Source organism: Ambystoma mexicanum, chromosome 9 (assembly GCF_040938575.1).
Source record: "Ambystoma mexicanum isolate Mex_15411 chromosome 9, UKY_AmexF1_1, whole genome shotgun sequence".
NCBI classification, from domain to species: Eukaryota; Metazoa; Chordata; class Amphibia; order Caudata; family Ambystomatidae; genus Ambystoma; species Ambystoma mexicanum.
The window spans coordinates 123805616-123830676 of NC_090931.1; the positions used below are offsets into that span (position 1 = coordinate 123805616).

The window sequence follows — 25061 nt, forward strand, 5'->3', positions numbered from 1 at the left end:
GGGATTCCCCAAGACTGGAGAATGGAAGTCAACTACATTTCATGAATGCCAAAGGAAACACTGAGGGAGGCTATCAAATGTGCAAAGCCCTGCCATTAGTAACATGTCACAGATCTGGTCAATATTGTCAGGGAGGAAGGTCGCAGTTGGTTCATGTGTGACACAGCTCCAGTGGGCCGCAAGAAGTAAGACGTTAGTGTTGGCGGAAACCCCACTGTTCCCGGAGAAAGTCAGCAAAAGATCAGGCCTTCGTGTGAGTCTAATAGTTGGTCAAGAGCTTTGGTGGAACACGAATGAAGCTACTACATCTCCTTCCACAGGAACCTCAGCGAGGCTGTCCATGGTGAGATGAGGGCCTCCATCCGTGCAGAGACATCCTCCTCCCCGCACCACTCCAGAGAGTCAGCAAGGTAGCTGGTGAATGGGACTGCAGCACGCGGCAGGCATCCTCTCTGCCTCCTCGCAGAAAGGAGGGAATGGTACTGGATCTTCCGTAGGATGCAATCCAGGGAAACCTATACAGAGGCTCCCCTTTGGCATCCTAGGGTTCTTTCGTGCACTGGCCACCAGGTACCTCCTGCACATGCGTCTGCCGCAGCCACCATGCTACGATACACAGTGCACATGCTCTCTACCTTCTTGACCTCACAGGATCGCTGAATGTGTTCCTAAACTACTATCTTGTGGATGCGTTAGAATCTGTTTCCAAAACTCTTGTATTTGGAGAGTAGTTTGCTGGAGGCCTATCTCAGCCATCATAGTGGCATCCTTCAAGATCCAAGAGAAGTTATCAAGAGTTCAGTCTCTTGCTGAGAAATATACACAACGCATGTATCTTTTCGTTAATGCAGAGCCAAACTTGACGTGTTAGTGTGAAAACTTGTTAGTGTGATAATTGTGCAGAGATTTACAAGCTATGCCACACAACAGACTGCAGAAATGTGCGCATACACTGTGAACTTGAATTACATGTTGTGTGCTTCGAAGAAAGTCTTCTAGGTCCACAAAGATCTGTATGTGCAGACCTCAAGAGCACTGACCTGATCAGGTTTTCAGAATAACATTTCACAAAGTAAATAGCTTCCATTTAGATTAACTATATTCAAATGCCTTTTGGGGATATACTGACCATATGGAATGGATTTGACTCTGTAGAGGAGGAGCCAAAAGCCTCCACCGGAAGTCCCACCCCTAACTTGCCTGTCTATAGGCAACCAGAAATAGTGACAAGGGCAACACCTGTAATGATGCCTATAACACCAGCAGCCTTTGAAGCAAAGTATCCATTAAGGAAACCATTCTTTATGTATCCACAAAAAGCTGACAGAGACTGGTGACGTCACATGAAGAAAGTGACACACTTCAGAAGAGATGACAAGAGAGAAGATGGATAGACCATGTAGAATCTGACAACGAAGTTAAGTATCGAGTAAACTTTCATATGTAGAATGAAGATCGCACATGTAAAAGAATGGAAGAAAATGAAAACCATTTTATAATTGTACAGATGCAGTATCGCAAGTAGACAAAGTAATCACAAGGCTGGCTATACATATTGAATAGTGCAGGCGGTTCCGCCAAAGGTAAATATATGTTTAGGAATCTGGAAGTTTCACATTGTACTTTAGCAAACTGAAAACCCTGTGAATAGAAGGACCTGAAGTGTGGTAGTGTGGTATAGCAGAATAAGCCTGGCTGGAGATAGAAGGAGAATCGAGAAGGTCTTCCTGGCCCAGTGTCAAGGTTTGGGGCAGCCAAGAAACTGGTTATCTATCATGGAAAGCTACAATGAACAAGAATACAAGAGCTGAGCTCCTATTAAGGTGCGGTTGAAGGACAATGAGTGCCAAGTTGTAATCATTAAATGGTATTAAATACTATGAAGTAGCTCAAAACGTGGTCTCCAGTCACATGGTCAGATGAAAATAGACTTTGGGCAAGCTACAGCGGGACCAGAAGATAAAGCCATGCTCACACTCCCTTTTATTCCCAGGAGCAGTCATACTTGCAAGGCCACGTTAAAAAGTCTATTCTCATGGAAGACAGCTTGCGTGATGATAGATGATGGGCTAATTGGGTGGGGAGGCATGGTCATCTCTAACCCACTGGCACCTGGTGTCCAGCTTGCATGCTGCTAACGAGTGGACTATTTCAGAAGGGTACAAGCGTGCCAACCAATTGTAAAGGGCCATGTACCAAAGAGCCCTATAGTTTAGAGATCCAGCGAGATGTGTATTTGATGACACTCTCAATGACTTGCACTAAGGGTGGGCAGAGTTGTCCACCTGACAGTGGAGACTCAATCACAACACCAACCCTCATAGAAAGTATACCTAGATGTTTCCTGTTACCCAATCATAGTTCCACATATGTTTTCTTAGTTTGCCATGTAGTATGACATCAATGATGATGAGGTTTTAGTATATACGTGTGTCTTTTTTGAAAACCATTGAGATCTTACTGCCAGACATCCTATGATGACCGTTGTACTCCCTGTTTTAGATAATTCTTATTAAAACAAAGTCTTTGCCAACTTCCTGAGTCAGTTGTATTATTGATATTTGAGTAATTTATCCACCCCCATCCACCCTCTACAGTGTTACCTCGTCTTAAAGGACCTATGGGTTCAGCTCCTAAGGAGTGGATTTGCACAGCATGTTCTAGGAGCACAGACAAACAATGTGTTTTGCAATATGGGGGGGCACTACACAGTAGGCATTAACAAAAACTCTAGCGATATCTGTCATTTACCAGCTGTTTCTGTAATTACCACTGCAGAAGTGTAAAATACTGCTCTCCAGTAAAACCCACTGTACTGCCTTACCAACAGGGGTAATTACCACCGTCTGTAAAAATGCAGCCATCAGAAGTGCACTGCCTGTTGAAATACACTATGTAGAAGAGTATACAATCAGGCTTTGGTTTTCTTGAACCTCCAAAACTGCACCAGTTATTATTTGGCCTTAGAGGTGATAGCACCACTAAATAGCTGCTGCTATATGAACAATGTGTCCTACAGTTCCACAAAACACAAAAAATGTGGTTCTTTCAACAATACCTGCCAGAGGAATACATATCCCTCTCTCCCTCCACCAACGGTACTGCATTACTGCATAGAATGCCAAACCCAAAGCTGGCACAAAAGCCTGTTGTAAAGCACTCAACTGCTCTTGAGCTAGGTTCATGCTAAAAGCCATAAAATAATAATACAAATAATTTTTATTTTTTTAATTTATTTATTTATACAATTTAGTTTATAAAACTTTACATATAATTACATATAATATTCGCAACACATAAACAATAAACATATACAAAAATCCATGCATCAAATATATGAAAGCGCTATATAAACAAATAAATAAATACAAATATTTCAAGACATTCCTATATGTTACATAATACAACAAATGTGTAGCATGAGAACAGTACACAGATGTGATCATGCAGGGGTGGTTTGGCCGTTATGGGTCATTGCGCCCTCAAATTTAAATAGAACTGGCAGTATTGTATCTGCCAGGAGTAATTAGTCCTCATGCCTTTTACCAATGCACTGTTTCTGCAGCTGCTTGAAAGGCATCAAAAACAATTTCGCAAATGCTGTACTTCGTTAATGCCAGCAGTATTTACCGTGGGCAGTCATGTCACCCAGCCAGTGCAATTTCAATACCACCAGCGTTATTTCTCCTTGGAGCGGTTACGTCCTCTGGACAGTATCTTAGCCATGGTGGGGTTTTTCATTTAATGTAGGCGCAGAACCTAGTTGTCAAGCAACTGTCTGGCCTCGTGTACTTGATAAAAAAGCGCTTTATTACATCAGTTGTATGTTTTGCAATTGGGCCCAATTCTGCTGAGAATTCACCGCCCTTCTGAACAGAATGTATTGTAAAAAGTGTAGACCTCTGGTGGCCCTCTTTCTGAGACTGTCTCCTGTGGGCACGCACTCCAAGACCTCACCTTACTTCAAACCCTACCTTGGGATGGCGTGGAGGAGCCAAGCCCAAGGCTTACAGGAAGTAGTTTACTAAATATTCTAGAAATCTGATGTATTTTGTTTCCAGGAAGAATGTCATTTCAAGTCACCTGCCCGCCAATTACCCTGACGGCATAAAGACAACACCCTCCCGCAGATTAGCATAAATGGGACATATGTGCCAGGGTGTATCACACGAAGAAGGTGCGACCTTACAAATAGACGTGCGGCTGTGTAGCTGCAGCAGTCCTGCAGAAGCCTCCGTGAGCACAGACGCAGCAGAGAAAACCAGACACCACAATGGCGCCAACCACTGCAACAGCCCTGCTCCTGCTCGTGATTGGGGTGCTGGCCACGCCCGCTTTTATGCAATCTGCTCCATGCAATATTACATCTGGAAATGTTGCAACTGGGAATTCTACTTTTAACCTAACGGTGTCATCTGCCACCTACACAACAAACGCAACATACAACGGTAAGTGGCACCTTGGGAGTGTGTCGGGAAAAGGAACTGTTGTTTAAGCTTTGCCACCCCTGTTAAATCGAGACATTCGAGGAGCACAGAGAGGACCTTGATTGCGCTAACCTGCCATTTGCGCTTTAATTGTTCATGGCAAATAACCCGCTATAGTGAAAATGCGCTTTGCGTTGGCACCTGCTGATCCAAGCGCTTCAACTCAAGGCTCAGTTGTGCTACAATATTAAAGAACTGGACTGTGGGCACTCTCACACTGTTGGGTGCTTTGAGATGTCCTACCACCATGATGCGTATGCCCTGACACGCTACCAGCACTCCAAGAAACGTTCACTTCCTCAAAGTGTATTTTTTATGATAAACTTTTGAACAGCGAACTCAAGTTTTCAACCGCCAGTTCTGCAGGGCAATAGCAATCAGAGGCTAGTTGAATCCAGAAAGAAGCTAATCCCCGCTTCTATTCAGGACTCGAGGGTGAGGAAGAGCTGATGCTCTTACCGACTTTTCCAGAGCCTTCCATGTAAATAAGAGGCTAGACGGATAAGGACCTCTCTCCCTATTGGCGAAGAGTCTCTGTAATTGTAATTCTGTAATTGTTTATTTGTAAAGTGCTTATACACAAGTGAAGTGCTTCAAAGCGCTTCAGGGAGGGAACAAGGGAATACAGTCATTCTTAGGCCTTGATGATTCTGAATGATCTAACAACAATAGCTAGCATGCTAGGCCCAAGGCATTTCTACTAGTGAAGTGCTTGACAAAGAGTGAGGGGAGAAAGGGGGCGGGTGAAGTGCTTGACAAAGAGTGAGGGGAGAAAGGGGGCGGGGGCATACAGATCAATAAACTACACTACTGGCCTTATAAGAATCCAGATTGCTTGGTGTTTACCCATGACCAAGCTAGGGAGGACAGGACAATCAGACTTGCAAGGCCTAGAACATTCAAGTTCAAGGGTGTGCAGGCGGGCAGAACAGGAAGTGTGGGGGAGGGGGGACAAGTGTGCCCAGTCCAGCAGGAGCCTGGGTTAAGTGCAGAGTGGGTGCCCTCACATGGAGCATATTGCAGTAGTGCCAGGCAGAGTGCAGAAGCCCAGAGACAAGTGCAGGACTTGGGGTTGAGCCTGGGACCTGTGAGGCTCTGGAAATGCACCAGGCAACCAGTGAGCCTGGTTCAAGGCATCAGGGGCAAAGCCTGGTCTAAAGCATCATATCAAGGGTAAAGCCTGGTCCAAGGCACCAGGGGTAAAGCCTGGTCCAATGCATGAGGGGTAATGCCCAAGGCATCGAGAGCAAAGCCTGGTCCAATGCATGAGGGGTAAGGCCTGGTCCAATGCATGAAGCATAAGGCCTGGTCCAAGGCATCAGGGCTAAAGCTTGGTCCAAGGCATCACATCAGGGATAAAGCATGGTTCAAGGCATCAGGGGCAAAGGCTGGTCCAAGGCATCTGGGGTAAAGCGAGAGATATGTGTGTACCTTTAGCTGGCTCCACAGGAAGAACCAGTTTGATTGTGAGTGGTCATTGTTTTCAATTCTACATGCAAAGAATCTTCCTGCTATCAGAATTCTAAAGCCCCCAAAGCATTAAATGCAGACAAGCCAATGCCTTCATCCCTCATCTAAGACCACTACTTCATTTACACTCTCGTGTATCTAAACATATGTGTAAGCAAAGCTCTAATATAATGCTCTTGAAGCCCTGGCATGTCGTTTCCCCTGTGAAATGCCAGACTACAAGAACACAGCATGAAATTAGCTGAAAAGCTCGGAAAGGCTGCTCATTTTACATCTGACGTTGGAGAACTTGAGATCTCCTTAACATCTCTAATGGTCTTACTGAGGGCAAGAGGCGGACACCCTCCAGAAGAGCATGCGTCACAAACCCTTCTGCATGTAAATGACTATTGGGCAAAGCATGAGTACCTGGGTTATGTTTAGTGGGCACATTGTTTGCACAACAAGCAACTAGCATTACCACTTAAGGCATATTTCAGGGGAAGGAGTCTCATGGCGGTTGGCACGGCGTTGGATAAAACTGCGGCAGAACATCACCGGAAAGAAAGACATTGGGCCTCATTACGAGTCTGCCGGTCTGGGAACTACGGTATCGGTAAGCTTGCCACAGGCACCCACAAGCACGACATGTCGGATGCACCGGCACCATTCACGGATTCGGCTTCCCCATTCCCATTGAGCCCTGGAACGGGCAATTACCGGGTCCGCTGGGGTTATAATACCCCGGTAATTGCCCATTCCAGGGAACTGGAAAAAAAACTACTCTGGTGGCAGCATTGCCTGTAAAACAGTAACGGCTACCGCCAGGGTCGTAATGCGGCCCATTGTGAAGAAAGGAGTTGACACTCAAGAGGGCTGAAGGAAGACCAGTAAGGACACTTCCTAAAACCTGTAGGACGCTCCACCATGGCAGCCCACATATCATAAAGTCAGGCAGCAGAGGGACAGAAAGTCCCTCACATCAAGACTCAAAATGGCATGTTTCTCCCCTCTACGTAGTCTGTGCTGAATATTTCACCGGGACATTCAAGATCTGCGCTGGGCAAAGTGGCGTTCCTGCCCAAGTTGCTTCAGAACAACTCGCGAAGTTGCTGCCCCTTTGCCCTCATATCCTGGGCACCCATGTTACTGGTAGCAAATTGAATTTACTCCAGAATAAGAAGGATTATTGAAGCATATTACTCTTTAAATCGTGAGCTCCCTAACAGTTCCTATTTATGTCCGATTTAAAACTGGTTATTGCTGTGTGCTACCACCAGCCCCTACTGCTCTCCGGACAGAATTTCAATAAGCTCTGGCACAGGTATCTGCTTTGACCTCTGGCAGGATCATGCTTGAAAGCAAAAACCAGCAGGAAGGAAATTATATATTGAACGATACACAAAGGTATGCAATGGTTATTAGTTGGACAAAAGTTAACCTTTGATTTTCGTAAAAGGAAAATTGTTCCACCCTTTATGTGACTTTTTATTCCAGTGCAGCCTTTTATCAGGGATTTCTGGAAATCTTCAATTTTTTTGAAGAATTCAAAGGAATATGTTTCTCTTTCATCAGGCCATACTTGGAGACTTTCATCAGGCCATACTTGGGGAATAGTGACCATTTTCAATCCAGGTCTTTGGGAAGGCAGAATACTTTACCAGAATCTCCTACACCTTTGAGGCTTTATGACTCTTTAAGAACTCCTAAACAGTACTTCCTGGACTGTCTTCCTTAACACAGACCTGCAGAAAGCAAACATGTCTTAGAAACTTCTTCTCTAGTTTCTATAACATAGAGAAGAGTTGGACATCTATGATTTTCCACAAAGCTAACTTTAAGGCTTTGCTGAAGTTCTGGTTAACTACCCGGTTGTGATGGCTCTTACAGACACGATCTGGTTCCTTCTAGTTCTTGTTAATCCTGAAGTTACAGAAGCAGACCCCAGTGCAATTTCCAAACTAAACAATGGTCTAAAAACCATCCCGATCTCGGGAATTGGCAAGGCACTGCCTCGTCATCAGTATTGGTCCTCAGTGGGAAATAATGTGCTTGCATTCTTCAGCCAGCAAGTATGCCAAATTAGTAAGCGTGTGTGGTTCCCGCCATTGTCTTTTTACGACACCCTTGCTGACAAATAGCCGAATTCTCTTCCATTCCTGATTGACCGCTCGAGCACTGAGAAACCTTTCTGGTAGAAGTGCCTTTCGTTGCTACCAAGTAGGATGAGAAACAGATCTATACAGTTGCTCTCAGGATGCATACATCTGCTCTTCTCTTGGGAGCTTTCATTTATTTCAAATTGGCTTCTGTCCTCTGACAAGTGTATTGTCGCCCCAGTTGTCCTATGTGGATGTTGTGATCTCCTCTCCTTCAGGCACAATTAAGAAGAGGCTCCCTTCGAAACAGCTGCATATTTTAAGTTTAAACTCTGACCTTAAATGTGGCCAATCCCCACTTTAATGTATCTATATTTTGCATTGTGCTTCTGTACATTTGAGGAAAAGGCCTCTTCGTCAGAGCAAGTTGTACTCAGAATACTTCTGATGCTACTCAGCGAGAATTTCCATCATCAATGCACGATTGATTGGTTAAGAGTTATGCTAGATCAGTGGTCTGCAACCTTTATCTCTCTGCATGTTTTAGATGTCAACTCCCATTAACCCTAACCAACCCAGCCAATGGTGAAGGGTCACTGGAGGTTTGGTCCAAAACATCTGGAGAGACAGAGCAGTGCTCCCATAATGGGGGCTAAAGAACTAGAGGCCAAAGCGGGCACCACTTGTTAGACTTAGCGTTTGAGTTTGCTTACTCGAATAACAAGTCAGTATTTGGTCTCAACCAGAATCCTGGACTACACTATCCCAGGAGAAAACTTAACTATGAGGATGAGCAATCAGACCTCGCTTCAGTTCTGGTGGGCACCCATTTAGTGAGAACTCCTGCATTTATCACAAGTGTACCAGCACAGTTAAAAAATATCAAGCTGAACAAAATTAAACTAAAGAAAACCTTCATGGTGTCAAACTTTTAATAGCAGATTTCTTAGCTGAAGATACAGAGACAGAAGCCAACGTGTTTCGGGCTACAGGTCCATCCTCAGGGCCATTTCTGCTTCTGATTGCCCCCTTTTCACCACAATGGACGATCTGTCTGTGGATGTGTACATATCACCACCACGCACGAGTCTGGGGCTTGAGGTTCCCTGGAGAACGGATGTTAAAAATAATTCATCATTCTTTTAGTGCTTCCTCCAAAAATGAGACTCATTTGAGACAGCAAGCAAACCTACTAGGGGATTACATGTGCACGTTCTCCTGTGCTGCCATCACCACCATTCTGATGTCCTGCACCGTTCTGTTGTATTCCACCTCTTTTAAAGAATATCTCCGTTATTGATCTGAATTCTATCCTCACCTTGACATGCTAATGTGTGTCTTATATTCATAGTTAAACAAATACAGAAATGGTCCTATTGCTGTCAGGGCTTTGAACACACAAAGCAAAATGTTTGACTAAATATGCATTTCTATGATGTTGATCGAGAATCATTACATTGGGCAATAGAAAGAACAATTATTGCAGTGCTTAGACGAAGGAGGAATCTGTCATGAAGTGATATATAAGAACATATTATCAATATTATTGGTATCATGATTATGTTCACATTACTTTGACAGTTATTTGCGATTTTTCAGAATTATTTTAAAAAATACTCTTTTGAGACATTTGTGATGATACTTCCTAGAGTCTATTGTAGTGTATTATTGCTTTTATTTTTTCTTAAGGTTCTCCCACCGTCCATTCAAATCTAATTCCAGGGGTGACCCTCCACCCCTTACTGAACCTCCTCTTCTGTGTTCCTGGATTATTTTTCATAGCGCCTCTCTCCTCTCTTTCCCCCTTTTGTATTTCTCCAGAACGCAATGCTCAGAGCCCCTTTCCAAACTCCTTTTATCTAATGCATTCTGCCCACTCTGTTATCTTTGGTTTCCTCACTGCCCCCCTTCCTCCCACCAACCCACCACCTACATTTCATGGTTACCTGCCTTTCCCTTCTTCAAGCAGTCATCAATTAAATATTTATTTATGCAAGCAACTCATATTAGCTTTTTAAATCAGTGTTGTCATAGAGGTTTTTTTATGACAAGTGGGTCATTTCTGTCTATGAAACACATGTATGATCACATACATCAATGGAACTACTAGACACATATTAGGTGGGGACTTTGCATGAGCGGGACAGCGTTCGCCGCACCACTCAAAGGGATACATTAGGCCTGATTCCCAAAGAGATGCCCATGGGCTGCCCCTGCTCCCTTAATCCTGATTCACGGAGGCTGAAACTGGAGCAGATCTGGAGATGCCCAGAGCTTCTCTCAGGGGCTCTTGAGCAAAGCTTTGAGAATCACGTGACCACCTGAGAGATGCTCCAGGCATCCGTAGGGTGGCCTCAGTGTCAGGCTTTGGGAATCTGGTGCACGGGGTCGCCATTGCAATGCTGACAGGCATCTTCAGTTTTGCTCCAGAAGAAGCTTGTGTGACTAAGGTCAGAAATGCCCAGAGACTGCTCTGATTAGCTCCAGTGCAAATCTTTGAGAATCAGGTCCAGGCGTGACCAACTTGAATGGATGAGGAGTTTGGGTCTGAAAATAAGGACCTTCTCCAGCGCTTGAAGCGTCTCACACTGAGCTGGAGCAGGCTTGAAACTCACTCTGGAAGAGTATCTGGCAGTTCAGGCCACTTGCGGGCATTCCCTGCCAGTGGGGTTTGTCAAAGCTGCTCCAGGTGAAAATGTGTGTATTAGGTGAAAGTGACGAAAACGAACTGGGGAGAAAGGGGACCCCACTGGGGAAATGGGCGACGCAATAATTTCTAGAATCCAGAGTCAGTAACGGCTCCAGTTTTGTAATATGTCTTCCCTCTTACTTGCAGTGACCATCACCCTGGTAAATTCCACTGCTGTGAAACTCATCGCGGTGGCCACCAACAACACCGTCAACAGCACCACCAACAACACCGTCAACAGCACCGATGTGGACCCTGGTACATGGATCTTTCAGAGTGGAATATCGTTCTGCAGCAACGCCAGCAATTCTTCATTTTCAAGCAACACTACGAATCTGACAAACTTCACTGCACAGTGGGTGTCCTCCACCGACGCGTCTTCGGTAACAATCCGGTAAGAGGTCACGATGGCAGGCCAGCCTGTGAATTTAAGTCACGGTAGAGATTCTGAAAAGATTGCTTATTGCAAAAAGAAGTGCCCAAGTTTCATGCCCATACAGATCACCTGGGAAAGTAATATGTCTCTTCGTGCACAAGGGCATTTCAAGTGCAGGGTTGCTGTATGAGGGCGATCATTGACTAATCGGTTAGTAAAAATCCAGTGAGCCTTTGGAATGTAGCCAAAAATGATACCGACAGCGAGTTTCATCAGTGCATGTGCATGTTGTGTTGGTCATTCTAAAAATCCAGTCTATATTTTACGGTGGGATAGCTCATTGGGTTACTTCTCTCTGATATAATCTATGTTCAACCAGCAAGTCACACGTTCAAACCCCATCAGTTTCTACTCAGCCTTTGTTTCTTCTGTTGCGGATACATTGAATAATTTAAAATTGGGTAACTTGAACACCTTTTCTTTATAACAGTACTACGAAATGGCAAACCTGTGCTACGAATGCGCCCAGCCCCATTGCACGCCCCCCACGCCCTTATGACAATGCAAGGCAACACAAAGGAGGAACAATCAGCAGCGAATCCCTCGGGTAGACAATCCTGATGCCCAGCGGCCCCATCCTGCTCAGAGAGCCCACGCTGGAGAAAGAGACAGATACACCGAGAGAGGCAGAGAACTCTGGCACCGATGGAGAACAGGCACAGAGCCACTCACACAGATGACGAACACAGACAAAGATACTTACACAAAAATCAAAGGCAGAGCAACTGAAAGATTAAAAGATACACTGGGCCTCATTACAAGCTGGGCGGCAAGGGGTTAACGGCGCCAGTAAAGGTGCCAGAGCCGTTAACCCCCTACCGCCCTATTACGAGGTCTCCTCGCGGGACCCGCTAAGGCCGCCTGGTTTTACCAGGCAGCCTTAGTGGGTCCCGCGAGCAGGTCAGCATGCTGCCAACGGGCCCGTTGTTAGCATGCTCCCCATTCCCATTGAGCCCTATGGGGGCTCGAATGGGAATGGGGATGCACAGGGTCTGGGTTCCCTGAATGGGGCAATACCGGGCCCTCCAAGGTCGGAATGGCCCAGTAATTCCTCATTCTAGAAACCCAGACCCGGTACCCAGTAAGGGGGTAGCCATGCCGCTATTAGCGGCATGGTTACCTCCTACCTCGTAATGACCCCATTACAAGGTTGGAGGTAGCCTTGCTGGCAAGGCTACCTCCAAACTTGCAAGAAAGTCTTGCACACGCGAATGGGCAATTACCGGGGTATTCCGACCCTGCCAGACCCAGTAATTGTCCTTTCGCAGGTTCCGGAATCGGGCGATCCCCATTCCCATTTGAGCCACACAGGGCTCATTGGGAATGGGGATGCAATGCCTTTAGCACTGGCACCGTTCATAACGGTGCCGGTGCTACAGGCATGCTCTGCTCGCGGGTTTCCTTTCATTCCGCCGGATCAGACCTCTGAGTTTGCCGGTCTGGATACAACGGTATCGGCAAGCTTATCGGTGCCGTTGCATCTGGACCGACAAGCTCGTAATGAGGCCCAAAAGTGCCACAAGGCAAAAGGGAAGGGGAAAAGGGAGTGAATAAAAAATTGAAAAGAGAGGCTGGAGGTAGCCTTGAGGGTAAAACCCGCAAGGCTACCTCCAAACCGGCATGAAAATCCGGTACCCACGAATGGCAATTACCGGGGTATTACGGCCCCGCCGGACCCGGTAATTGACCTTTTGTGGGTGCCGGTAGATCCTCATTCCATTTGAGCCCTATAGGGTTCAATGGGAATGGGGATGCATGTAGCACTGGCTGGTAAGTTTACTGGTACCGTTATATCCGGACCGGCAACCTCGTAATGAGGCCCAATGAATAAATAATAAAGCAAACAGCGGTCCTACTAGGCCTTGTGGCATTCAGAGCTTGCAAGTGCAGTGAGAGAGGTAAAAGGGGTGGGGGATTAAGTGCTACTAGGGTCCCCAAGGGTGGAAGTGCAAGAGGTGCCTGTGAAGGGGGGGCAGCAGGTAAGTGCATGGGCAGAGACGTCCCAAGGGAAGAGGGAAGTCAACCACCGAACAGGTAAGTGCAGGGTTGGGACAGTCCACCCAAGGTGGCTGAAGGCCCAGAGTACAATGCAGGGGTGGTGCTGGTGTCGAATGGGCAGAACAATCGATAGGTGGGTGTGGGCCGAGGGGGCAGTATGGGGGGGTGCTAGTGGTGATTGGGCAGAAGGCCAGGACCCAATTGGACTCTTGAGGGACCGGGCTGTCTATCTCAGCATTAGAGGGGAAGGTTAGCATTGGAGGGGGGAGGGAAGGAGGAGAAGAGAAAGATCTTGAGTTGTTTTCACAACTTGAGGTGGTCCGTTTCAAGATGGAGAGAGAGAGAGAGGGAGACTGTCCAATAGGAGGGAGCCAGCCGAGGAGAGAGGTCTGCCCCCAGCTCTCTTCTTGGAGAACATTTTGATCAGCAGAGAGTTGGAGCCAGAGGATCGAAGGGATCTGGAGGGAAAGTCTTTAGTAAGAGAACGCGGCAGGTAGCCTGGTCCCAGGCCCAGGCAGCCTTGTGGATGATGCAAAGGATCATGAATTTGATCCTTGCAGCGACCAGGAGCCAGTGGAGATATTTTAGAGCTGGAGAGATTAGCTGGATTAGTTTAAGAGGACGGAATGAAGAAAGAGGCAGGTTGAGGAAGAGGCTCTTACAGTAATCTAGCCTGGAGAGGACCAGAGCTCTAGAGACATTGAGCTTCTGGGGGAAAGTGAGAAAAAGGAGAGTCCCTGTAAGGAAGTGAAGTTTAACGTGGGCCTTCTTGGCAAGGTCTAAGATGTAAGGAGGAAAGGAGAGAAAGGAGTTTGAGATGACCCCCACATTTCTGGCCTCAGTGGAAGGAGATGGAGGTGAGCTCATAAAGGGCAGCCAGAGTGCAAGAGGGAGACGGGTACCAGGTGTACCGATAGGAAGAATCTCGGTCTTACTGGCATTAAGACAGAGATCATTGGAGGTGAACCAAGACTATGTAGCAGACTGGCAGTCAGAGATGATAGAGGAGGAGGAAGTGGAAGAGGAAAAGGGGAGCTTGAAGAAGATATATGTGTCATCCGCATAACATTGGAAATGATGAGAGAAGGCAGAAATCAGGTGAGCAAGAGGTGCAAGGAAGATGTTAAAAAGCCAAGGCAACAGGATAGAGCCCAGGGGAACACCACATGTAGAGAGAGAGGTGGTTAAAGAGAAGGAGCCCAAAAGCACCAGGGAAGGGCAGTTAGTGTGTAAGGAAGTCAACCAATCCAGTGCCCGGTGTGAGATACCAAGAGTATCTTGGAGCCGCTTTATGAGGATAGAATAGTTAACCATGTCAAAGGCAGAAGAGAGGTCATGTCGAATGAGAACAGCAGGAGAGTTGGAATCAAGATTTGTGAGCAATTGACAATGAGAGAGACTACTACTGTGACAGAGACTGGCACTGACAGACAGAAACTGTCACTGGCAGAGCGAGAGAGAGAGAGAGAGATGGATGCTGGCAGAGACTGGCACTAAACGAAAATGACACTAACAGAAACTGACACTAGCAGGGACTGACACTGAAAGAGAGAAACTGTCAAAAAATTACACAGCATCTGAAAGAGACCTAACCAAAAGAAAATGACACTAACAGAGGCAAACAAACACTCAAATGCACTTTACAGTGAAAAAACACATTCTGTAAAAGAAATGTGTCACCAGGGAACAGTTTGCCAAAATCGAAGTCCTTTGTCCTGGTTCAATCAAATATGCACCGAAAGAGTATGTACTTGGCACTACAGTGATTTTGCACTAGTGCACATTGCGATTGCATTGGTGCAAGGTTTCTGTAAGAACACCCATGGGCTTTAATATGGTACAACCAGTGTACGCACCTTCCATGACTCCCTAAAATATGTACCATTTCACATGAATCATTCTGCTCATGGGGCTTTCACAATTCACCACAATGCATGTCTAGCTGGATCTACAACATGCACAACTGTCCCACTGCTGATGGCGTTCAGCGCCTCGAGGTCATACCAATGGCAGTAGGTGCTATACAAGTGACATATAACTTAACTCACTGTCGACCTCTAGCCTTACCTTTGAAGGGGGCACTGTTTTTACAAAATTTCGATATCTTACGGTCTGCATAAAAATGCAAGCATTTTTTTAACATCAACCTTCTCTCGCAGTTTATGCCTGTCAATGTTCCTGTATCCTCGTAAAATCACCACTCCCAGCGAGATACAACAAATACTCTGCCAACAACGTTCTCTATGGACCCCCTTGTGTCGTTGCTCGCCCTCGCTGCACGCACCACTCTAAATGGCTCTGCATGCCAGGGTGTCCAGACCATAATTGGCCATCCATTAGGGTTTCCCTGCTCTGCAAGAAATTGTCCCATGATGGCCACTTCCAAAAAATGGGGAAAATAAATTATGAACAACACTCTTGAGTCCACACCATTGCAATAGACAATAGGTTGTAGTGCATTAGTGGCCTCATATAACCGCTATCAAGGGAGATGTCCCGCGGTGCCTTGCTCAATGTGTCATCGTCCAGTGGAATTCTTGGTGGTCACCAGCACTTTTCCAGATCCACGCAAAGAGTGCATAGGATCCTGACACTAACTTGCTATACAAATGAAAAAGTCGGGCTACTCTTGGGAGGAAGCGTGACAGTGATCTTGGAGGAAGGTGATGCTGATGTCACGTGGGAGAGCACTTTCCTGATTTAGTTGAGATGAGCAAGGTCCTCATCGCAGGGGAAACGTCTCCCTGATAGTGGTCGGCCTGGTCCGGCTGATTCTTGATTGCTATGGCTTGGGTTGGCGGCAATGGCATGAACGGGGAAGGATAGCCTGTTGGAACAGGATAGGCAGGCAAGCTGTCCTGAAGGGTGTAGCACTATCAGGAGTTGCACTCTGGATGAAGGCTAGGAGAGATTGATTAGGCCCACTGTGTCTGTCTGTGGATGTTCCGGTGGATTCAAACAATCTGGGTTGCTCATTTTCAGTTTTGGGAATTTGCCTTTGATGGCAGAGAGGTTTTCTTTGACTTTCATGATTGTTTTCCAGAGATAATCTTCCCCCAAGCTATCCAAAGGTCCAGCACTCCCCTTAGTCCAAAAATCTAAAAATAAAAGACACCACAAAAAAGACAAAGCAGAATCTATGTATATGATGGGTGACCTCCTCAGTGGGGGGCTGCTATCCAGAACAACTTTGGCAACTCTAATCACAACTTCAACAGCTGGCTTCATATCACTGCAATCCTGCTGATTGGGCTTACGAAGACAGTAAAAAGTACCCCCAAGTGCATCGCAAAACAGAGGCGTTGCTGGGGGTGGGGGTTTGAGGGGGCTTTTGGTTGTAGACCTGGACAGAAGCTCAGGAGCTACAACCAAAAGGCTAGCAAGCCCCGAGTTCGGACAGTCCCGACATTAGCGTAGCCCCAGATCTTTTCCAGACCTAGCAACACCGCTGTCTCAAACCCACCAGCTATAACATCCTCCTCATAAAGAGATTAAACGGCAACCATGGTCGTGGAAGTTGTGAAACATTTACCCTGATGCCCGTCTGCAATCTCCATAATGACCGACAGGCAGTGCATGGCAGAGAAAGATTCAGAAAATAAGAGGTCATTTCAACTAGAGGTCATATCAATCTGAGGCCATAGTGGCTCTAGAATTTTGGATATAAGCGAAAGTGTGCCCCGAAAATGGGGGTGTTGATACCTGCTTCATGCTGGACATGTAATAGCCACCTTGCGAGAAAGCGGGTGAAAATCAGTCTGAAGGGCTATCAGAAGGCGATGGGCAATCGGCTAGTGTCTGGTGGGTGACATATTCTCACAACCAAGGGGTTATGCATACTTTAGAGTATTCTGGGAATGAAGGGTAGGGTACCAACATAGAGAAAGTCTTACTATGACAGCACAGAAAATGCAGAGCTGCTCCGGTCAGTGTAGCTGGGCTCAATCATCTAGATCTCTAATGTCTACTGCTTGACTATAAATGTCCAATCATAACAAGGCAGCACAAGGTCGCCAAGACAGAGGGTCATGTTGTTTGGCCATGGTCAACGCGGACATAGGACCTCATCCAGGTACCAGAGTGAGGAGATGGGAAGCAGGCTCGTTCTTGAGATGCAAATGTTTCTCAGGAGTCTACACACCAGGGGGTCCTTAGGCACCTTCGGGCCAGCTACTTAGCAATAACATGCCTAGATGGTTACCTACGGAGATCAATCATGCGGTAACATTTGAAGTGACTGGAGAAAAATCTCACGGCCTTCACGCATGGGCTGAAACAGGAGTGATACCTCATTCCGCACACTAGCTATGCCATGCGCGCGACAGGAGCAGTGCTTATTCACTGGCCTCTTTGCCCAGGAGAAACAGATGAGGAGCGTCGTTGGGAGACCTAAAACAGACCTGCCACCCTGAAACCAACCATATTGTTAACAAATTCAGTGGCATTAGAAGGGGGAATCTTCTTGAAGTTCCATTAGAGCGAGAAACCAATTCCGGCCACAATCAGCGCATAGTAATATTTGCAGTTCAAAATGACTTTGCCCGGACTTTGCACGGCATGAATTCACGTTGCACAGTTCCATGAGTCAGGGTTTGTGTCAGCAGTGCACAGGCACTTTTCAGCAGTGCAAAGTCACTTTGAACCCGGCAAATATCCCATGAATCTTGCCCCATGAGTTTGATCTACTCAAGAAGTCACTGTGAGCGCCTCTCCTCTGCTTTGTAGGAGATGTAAGGAGTAAGTCACCGTTGCTTAGCAACTGCTTTCTGAATCTAATCCCCTCCTCCATGTTAAAGACCAGGGCAGGGTAGAGTCCCTTCTTTCCGGATTCTCCCTTATGGTTTTAAATGACCAAGCCCAAAAAAATGGCTCTGTCTATCCAGTAAACGGGGACCATTGACAATGACGTCGTTCGTAAAATGCTCTTGTACTTTAAAAGGAATTGTTTGTGAAAATTGCTTCTTTTTAAATAAAGGATTATAACATTTATCAAACCTAAATGTGAATGTCTTAAAGGAAGTGTTTTACTCAGCGTGTGGTCTGGCCACAGCCCACAAGAAGATGTTGTTAAACAAGTCACTGTATGTTCTGGTCTTCTATGTTTGCACCTTCTGTGAATGTGTTGACATGTGTGTTGGCAGCTTTACGGTAGAACTAATATGTGGTTGTAATTGTCACCAATATTATCTTTAAAGGGCCTATGTCTGGGAAAACGAGAGAACACTATACCGCCTTGAGAAGGTACTGGAGAAAGGTAATTATATGCGCAGCATTTTTTCCCCTTCACTTTTTTTTTCATGCAACGATTTTCAACCGTTATTTTGCAATGTTGTATTTAGGAAGTTGTTTTTTTCGAGAAATGTGTACTTGCTTCTCAATCGCTCCCTTAAAATGTGACGTCATACTATACGTACAGCAGCTGTGCTACGTTCACATGGCAATGCGCTAGCCTTTCGGGAAGACATCAAACAGAATGCCACACCTCTTCAGCCAAAGTACATGCCACCGCCTCGGCCAAAGGGTCCTGGCCCCGCGGGCACGCACGGCTCCCCTCTGGACATAAGCCCCAAAGCTGTCAACACAAGACACCTAGAAATTGACCCTGATGCTCAGGATACTTCCGGTCTGCACTCAGCCCAACAGAGCAGCTAGCTTGCATGTTCCCTCTCTCCCCACTCTCTCCCCCCACGCCCTGCCTTTCAGACGGCAAGCGTGCACCCTGGAGACCGTGCACACTCCCAATAACATATTATAAGGCATGGTAGCGGTGGGCGGTACACAACCCTCTGCCATAATATACCTCATTAACAAACAATACAATCCCTTTTTATAATCTTCTTAAAGATTGATGCTAATAAATCTTTCATTAAATGTGAATGGCGTGTGGGAAAATGAGTCTCACGTTCTGAATCCACTTTGCCATAAAAGGGAGCCCATGTCTAGCATTTCCGCACGTTTGCCCACAGTGGTAATTCCCACTGCTTGCGGTGAACAGCTCTGCAGCCCTCAGTCCTCCGCCTTATCTGTTCATCTGAGGTTCGGCTCTACCTTATTGCCAGATTCAAGGTTGTGCACGGTTCAAAGTGACTTTGCACTGCCGACACACAAAGCCTGGTACTCGGAACTGTGCAAAGTGTATTTTTGCAGTGCAAACTCAGTGCAAAGCCATTCTGTACTGCAAACACGACTTTGTACTGCAAAAAAATATACTTTGCACAGTTCCATGAATCAGGGGTTGTGTGTCACAGTGCAAAGTCACTTTTCAGCAGTGCAGAGCCACTTTGAACTGTGCAAACAATTCCAGGAATCGGGCCCAAACGGTATTGCGGTATTAACAGCAAAGATGGCATAGGGCCTTACTACTTTACAATTGCCATTGGCAATCAGCTCTACGCCCCACCGTCCCTTCCGCTGGGATTAGAGCCCTGCTTCAAGGCTGTCCTGTCACAAACCAGATCTAATGTTGAGCAACCGGGGGATGTGAAACAATAAGACAGCGTGTAATACCTGACCAGGTGCCTTTCGGTAAAACTGTTTTTATTATTTAGCACGTGCTGGCAACACTTTAGTCAGGGCGCTCAAAACGTTCACCATGCCACATCCTTCCCATTAGTGTACACTTCTCAAGGTTGTGTTAGAAACACACGCGTTGTAAAGGGCCTCACTCAGCAAAGGGCTATAGGAAAACTGCTAACGTGCAGGAATTAGATGGTGAGGTGTTTGTGGGCATTAGCTGGTGTGGCATGTGTGTGGGCACTAGATGGTGAGGTATGTGAGCGGACACTAGCTGTTGAGGCATGTGAGCGAGCATTATATGGTGAGGGGTGTGGGCAGGCACTAGATGGTGAGATATGTGTGTGGGTGTTAGATGGTGAGGCATGTGTGCGGGCACTAGATGGTGCGGTGTGTGCGCGGCATTAGCTGGTGAGGTGAGTGTGTGTTGATTAGATGGTGATGCATGTGTTCGGGGCACTAGAAGGTGAGGCATGCACATGGGTCTTTCTGGTGAGGAATGTGTGCGGGTACTAGATGGTGAGGTGTGTGAGTGGGCATTAGATGGTGAGACGAGTGTGCGAGCACTAGATGGTGAGGTGAGTGTGCAGTGATTAGATGGTGAAGCATGTATGTGGCCACTAGATGGTGAGGCGTGTACATGAGCACTGGATGGTGAGGCGAGTGTTCAGGCACTAGACGGTGAGGCAGGTGTGAGTGCACTAGATGGTGAGGCGAGTGTGCAGTGATTAGATGGTGAAGCCTCTGTGCGGGCACTAGATGGTGAGGTGTGTGAGCGGGCATTAGATGGTGAGGCTGGTGTGTGAGCATGAGTGTGAGACGAGTGTGTGCTGATTGGACAGAGAAGCATGTATGGTGAGGCGTGTACACGAGCACTAGATGGTGAGGTGTGTGTGCAGGCACTAGATGGTGAGGTGTGTGTTTGGGTATTAGCTGGTGAGGCGTGTGTGCAGGCTGTAGATGGTGAGGTGTGTGAACGGGCATTAGATGGTGAGGTGTGTGAGCGGGCATTAGAGGGTGAGGTTGGTGTGTGAGCATGAGATGTGAGACGAGTGTGTGGTGATTGGATGGAGAAGCATGCATGGTGAGGCGTGTACACGAGGACTAGATGGTGAGGTGTGTGTGCGGGCACTAGATGGTGAGGTGTGTGTGTGTGTGTGGGCCTTAGTTGGTGAGGTGTGTGTGCGGGCACTAGATGGTGAGGTGTGTGTGTGTGTGGGCATTAGCTGGTGAGGCGTGCGTGCAGACTCTAGATGCTGAGGTGTGTGTGTGGGCATTAGTTGGTGAGGTGTGTGGGCGGGCATTAGATGGTGATGCTGGTGTGTGAGCATGAGATGTGAGACGAGTGTGTGGTGATTGGATGGAGAAGCATGTATGGTGAGGCGTGTACACGAGCACTAGATGTACATTGTCTGTAGCCTTTTTTCTCAATATGTATCCTTAGTAGGAGCGAATTCACTGTGCCTAAATGAGTTGATTCAGTGATCATTTGTGCTATACTCTGACTCATTAATTGTTTTGCTTGGCTTATCAATGTCATTGTTTCCCTTCCTCACCGTTATTGACTTATCTGATCTTTCTGCAGCTGATTTATAACTTCTTTTCATTTCCACCTTATTGCGTGTCTTTTCCACTATAGCGGAACAGTTGGTTAAGATCTTTTCATCCATGTTGGGGCTATTAGTGCATTCCAACAGAAATTGTGGAAGAGCTTCTTTAACCTCCATATTGGCCATCTCTAGGTTTGACTGATGCCGATGAATCCGATTGTTGCCTGCATTAAGATAGATTGGACCATTAGCGTCATAACTAGCGGGTGTAGGCTTTATTGCAGCTAATTCCACTAAAGCACATAACGGGTGATGATCACTTTCATCTCTAGTGACAACACTCATGTCTTTTATATATGCTAGCCCATTAGAGTTGGTGAGCATATAATCCAGTGTTGCCGCTGATCGACTGTCTAGACTAGTGATGGCTGATCTTGCATCACTTGACATGCTCCCACTAAGTTTGGTAAGTTCGCGTCTAGTCAATAGCTTACGCCACATAACCCCTTGTTTATTGGTTGTGGCATCTACCTTAGCTGACAATACAGTATTCTAGTGATATAACTGGTGTCCAGTCAAAGTTTCGAAACAATAGTTTGGAATGAAAAAAGTTCTGAAACAAATGTTTCGAAAATAATAGTTTAGAATATATTTTTGTTTAATATTAAATGGTTTATTTTAAGTTTGTATAGTAAAATAAGTGTTTTTTTTTTAAATGTTGACTTGGGGGACCCTCCATTAAAAAAAAAAAAAAAATCTTTTGTCATTCGAAACAGTGACTGTCGAAACAGTCATTATAAACCATATAAACATGCCAATGGCATATGTGCACCTGAGGGTTCCGTGTGTTCCATTTCAAATTCACAAGTAGTGCCTGTTGCAGGCTCAAGGGGACACTTTGTGTGGGAACACATTTTTAAATGTTTTATTCTGTGAATTCTAAATTAGACGTGATGCATATACTATATAGGAAGAGAGAAAATATAATATAGTGCCTGATGGGATTTGGAACGTCTATGGCTTCTTTGCACAGAAACTGCCAGCAATTAACTCCTTAAGTGCCAAGGACAAGTATGCTGGTCCTTTTTGCATAGGCTTGCATAGTAGCCTGGCACTTATTTATGATGTAATTACCAATGGGACATGAAGCGCGTCAGAGTTCACTTTGCAATCGGCCCTTCGTGATAGTCCTGGATATTAATCATGTGTAAGGAAATGAACACATGGGTATCCTTTGAAGCGTATTATGTAACACATTCCATGTATCTTGAATGTTGTTTACACCATGGGTATGCCTTGCGTAGATTGCAATGTATTCTTGGCAAAACTTGCTCAAATCTATTCTGGGTACTTGGTACAAAAATGTTTTCAATGCGACTTTCCCATGTTAAAACATTTTTTGTAAATAAGGCATTAGTGTCAAATTCTCCTGACCCCTGTTTAACAAATGGGGAAAACCAATCCCAGTCCCCAGCAGCTGAGAACCAGGCCTGTTACCCGAGAATCATGGGTGATTTCCGGAACCTTCCATCTGGTCCTAACCAGTCGGCCATTTTAGCAATGCTTTCTGTGGGCACACGTCATAGGGAACTCTTAAGAAGCTCCATATTTGTAATCTTGATTCCGTTGTGCAGGGTCTACTACTGAAACATGGTCAAATCATGCATCGCCCCATCAATGTGTTAAGACCCTGCCCCGTGACTTAATTGTTCTTTTCTGTTTTGTATTTTAGCTGCAACAACTACACCGGCCCCTGTTAACACGACGACAGTGAACAACGGTTCTTTGGCCACTGTTAGCACAACGACAGTGAACAACGGTTCTTTGGCCACTGTTAGCACAACGACAGTGAAAAGTGGTTCCAGTAGTGTGCTGTATTCAAGCGGCATTGCCTTCGCTCTCCTCCAGTCTGCCTACGGGTTGCTTATCAGCAGTAAACTGTCCTGTTGAATAATAGAAACACCTTTTGAAAATCAACAATAAAAAAATCAACTACCCCCTCACTCTCCCACCCGCTCCCCCCTTGATCAGTGCTGTCATGTCTTGAATATTTAATTCAATGTTGGTGTGTGTGTAAGTGACTCCAATCAAGCAATCCCACTAAATCAGTGCCTTGTCTGGGAAGCCCTTACTTATGTATTTTTATGGCAAGTTATAATCTGGATGATGAACCCTTGTATAACACCGCTCTCTTAGAATCCCCCTGACCCCACTGAGCCAAGAAGTAGATTTGGTTTGCAAATTTAAAAGGTTTATTTGAAAAATTAAACAATATATATATCACACTTGTATAATAAATTAATAATTGATATCACACTTATGAATATAATGTTGATCAACAATGGGTAATCTGACACTAGCACACTTCTTTACAATCAATGAGGAGTTGGTATAGGATGGATAAGGCAGCAAAAATACTTTTATGGTTTTAAGGGAAAAGCAATGAGGAATAAAATGCAGTACGGAAAAAACTTGATATGATTTTAGCAAAAGATAATATAATCACTTTTTCTCTGGCAATTCACCCCCCCTATGCAATGTAAGAAATGGAAGGAGAGCACACAGTCTCCAAGAATCCCAACAAAAATGCAATATGAAATGCAGTTCCCCCCCTAGCAAGCTTAGAGAAAAACAGGTATGATTTTAAAACACAGGCCCAAAATGCTTTCAATGTGGTGGCAATGAAGTGAAATGATGCTAAAATTGATTTTAATTCCCTCTAGAGGTTCAGGCTCACTTTAGCAATGCTCTATGAGTAACGAGCAGGTTAAAACGAATTTTAGCAAAGGAAAGCAAGGAGCTGCTGATTTTTATACGTGGCTGAAATTGTGCAAAATGTCAAATCGCGGCAAATTTAATCGTGTTCGCCGAGCGTAATTATGGAGGCCCTATAAGGAGTAGCAAGTCGGTTCTAGGTTCGTTGGAAATGACAGTTAAAACTTGCTCCTAGCAAGCACAAACGGTTCCGGAGATACGGACAATTTTGTGAAAGTCGTTTTTTGGATTTTAAATTTTGAAGCTCAGAATGACAGATGACAGTTTTCAGTTTTAAAGATGACAGAATGACACGATTCTAGGAGGCAGTTCTAATAGGCTAAAATAGTTTGGATTCGATTATTTTAAATTTAAGAAATTGGTTTTGCACAGTGAGTACTCACACTATATTTTTGAAATAAGCCGTCAAGGTCTGGTCAGGTTGGACGGGACTTCCGGCGGGTGGTTCAGAACAGCGGTCTGGTCTCTGGTTCTGCTCTCAGCACTGCACAGTTCTGATCTCTCTGGATCTCTGGTCTCTCTGGATCTCTGGTCTCTGGAGGTTGCTGGATTTGAAGTCTGGAGTCTCCCGGCAAAGCGTCCCGCAAGAAAGTGGAAAGTGAATGTCCCTACCTGTCCTGCACTGTCTGCTTTTATGTGTTTAGAAAGTTGGTGTGTGTGTGTGGCATAACTGAGCCTGCCCCTCTCTACTTGTCATTGGCCCAATGTTCCCCTCTCCCATGATTGGGGGAAGGAAATGGATTGTCATCATGATGAGGTCTGTTTATGGGTCAGAGGATCCTCCCCTGGTCAATTTGCCCACAAATCTATATTTGATTCAAATACATATTTCCCAGATACACAAGTGGTTGACATTACATGTACATATTACAGATGAATTAAGACAGGTCTCTGTTCAAGCCCCATGTTCCTGCGAGCTGGGATTCAGAAATGACAACATTTTGTGTTTTTTGGTCGGTTTACCAATATCGGACATTTACCAAAAATTACACAAATGTGCGCAAGGAGTATGGACATTAATTGATGAAGTGTCAGATTTTTAACCTGCAGACATTTGGAGTAAGA

The 25061-nt window shown here is 45.6% G+C and overlaps 1 protein-coding gene across 1 annotated transcript; it reads left to right on the top strand.

Annotated features, from left to right (window-relative positions):
- The first annotated feature begins 4141 nt into the window (after positions 1-4141).
- On the top strand, positions 4142-23537 carry LOC138487720 (uncharacterized). Its single transcript, XM_069614265.1, has 4 exons — positions 4142-4448; positions 10872-11118; positions 18354-18412; positions 22954-23537. The coding sequence occupies exons 1-4, from the start codon at positions 4274-4276 to the stop codon at positions 23169-23171; spliced, it is 699 nt and encodes a 232-aa protein (XP_069470366.1). The 5' UTR covers positions 4142-4273; the 3' UTR covers positions 23172-23537.
- The last annotated feature ends 1524 nt before the right edge of the window (positions 23538-25061 follow it).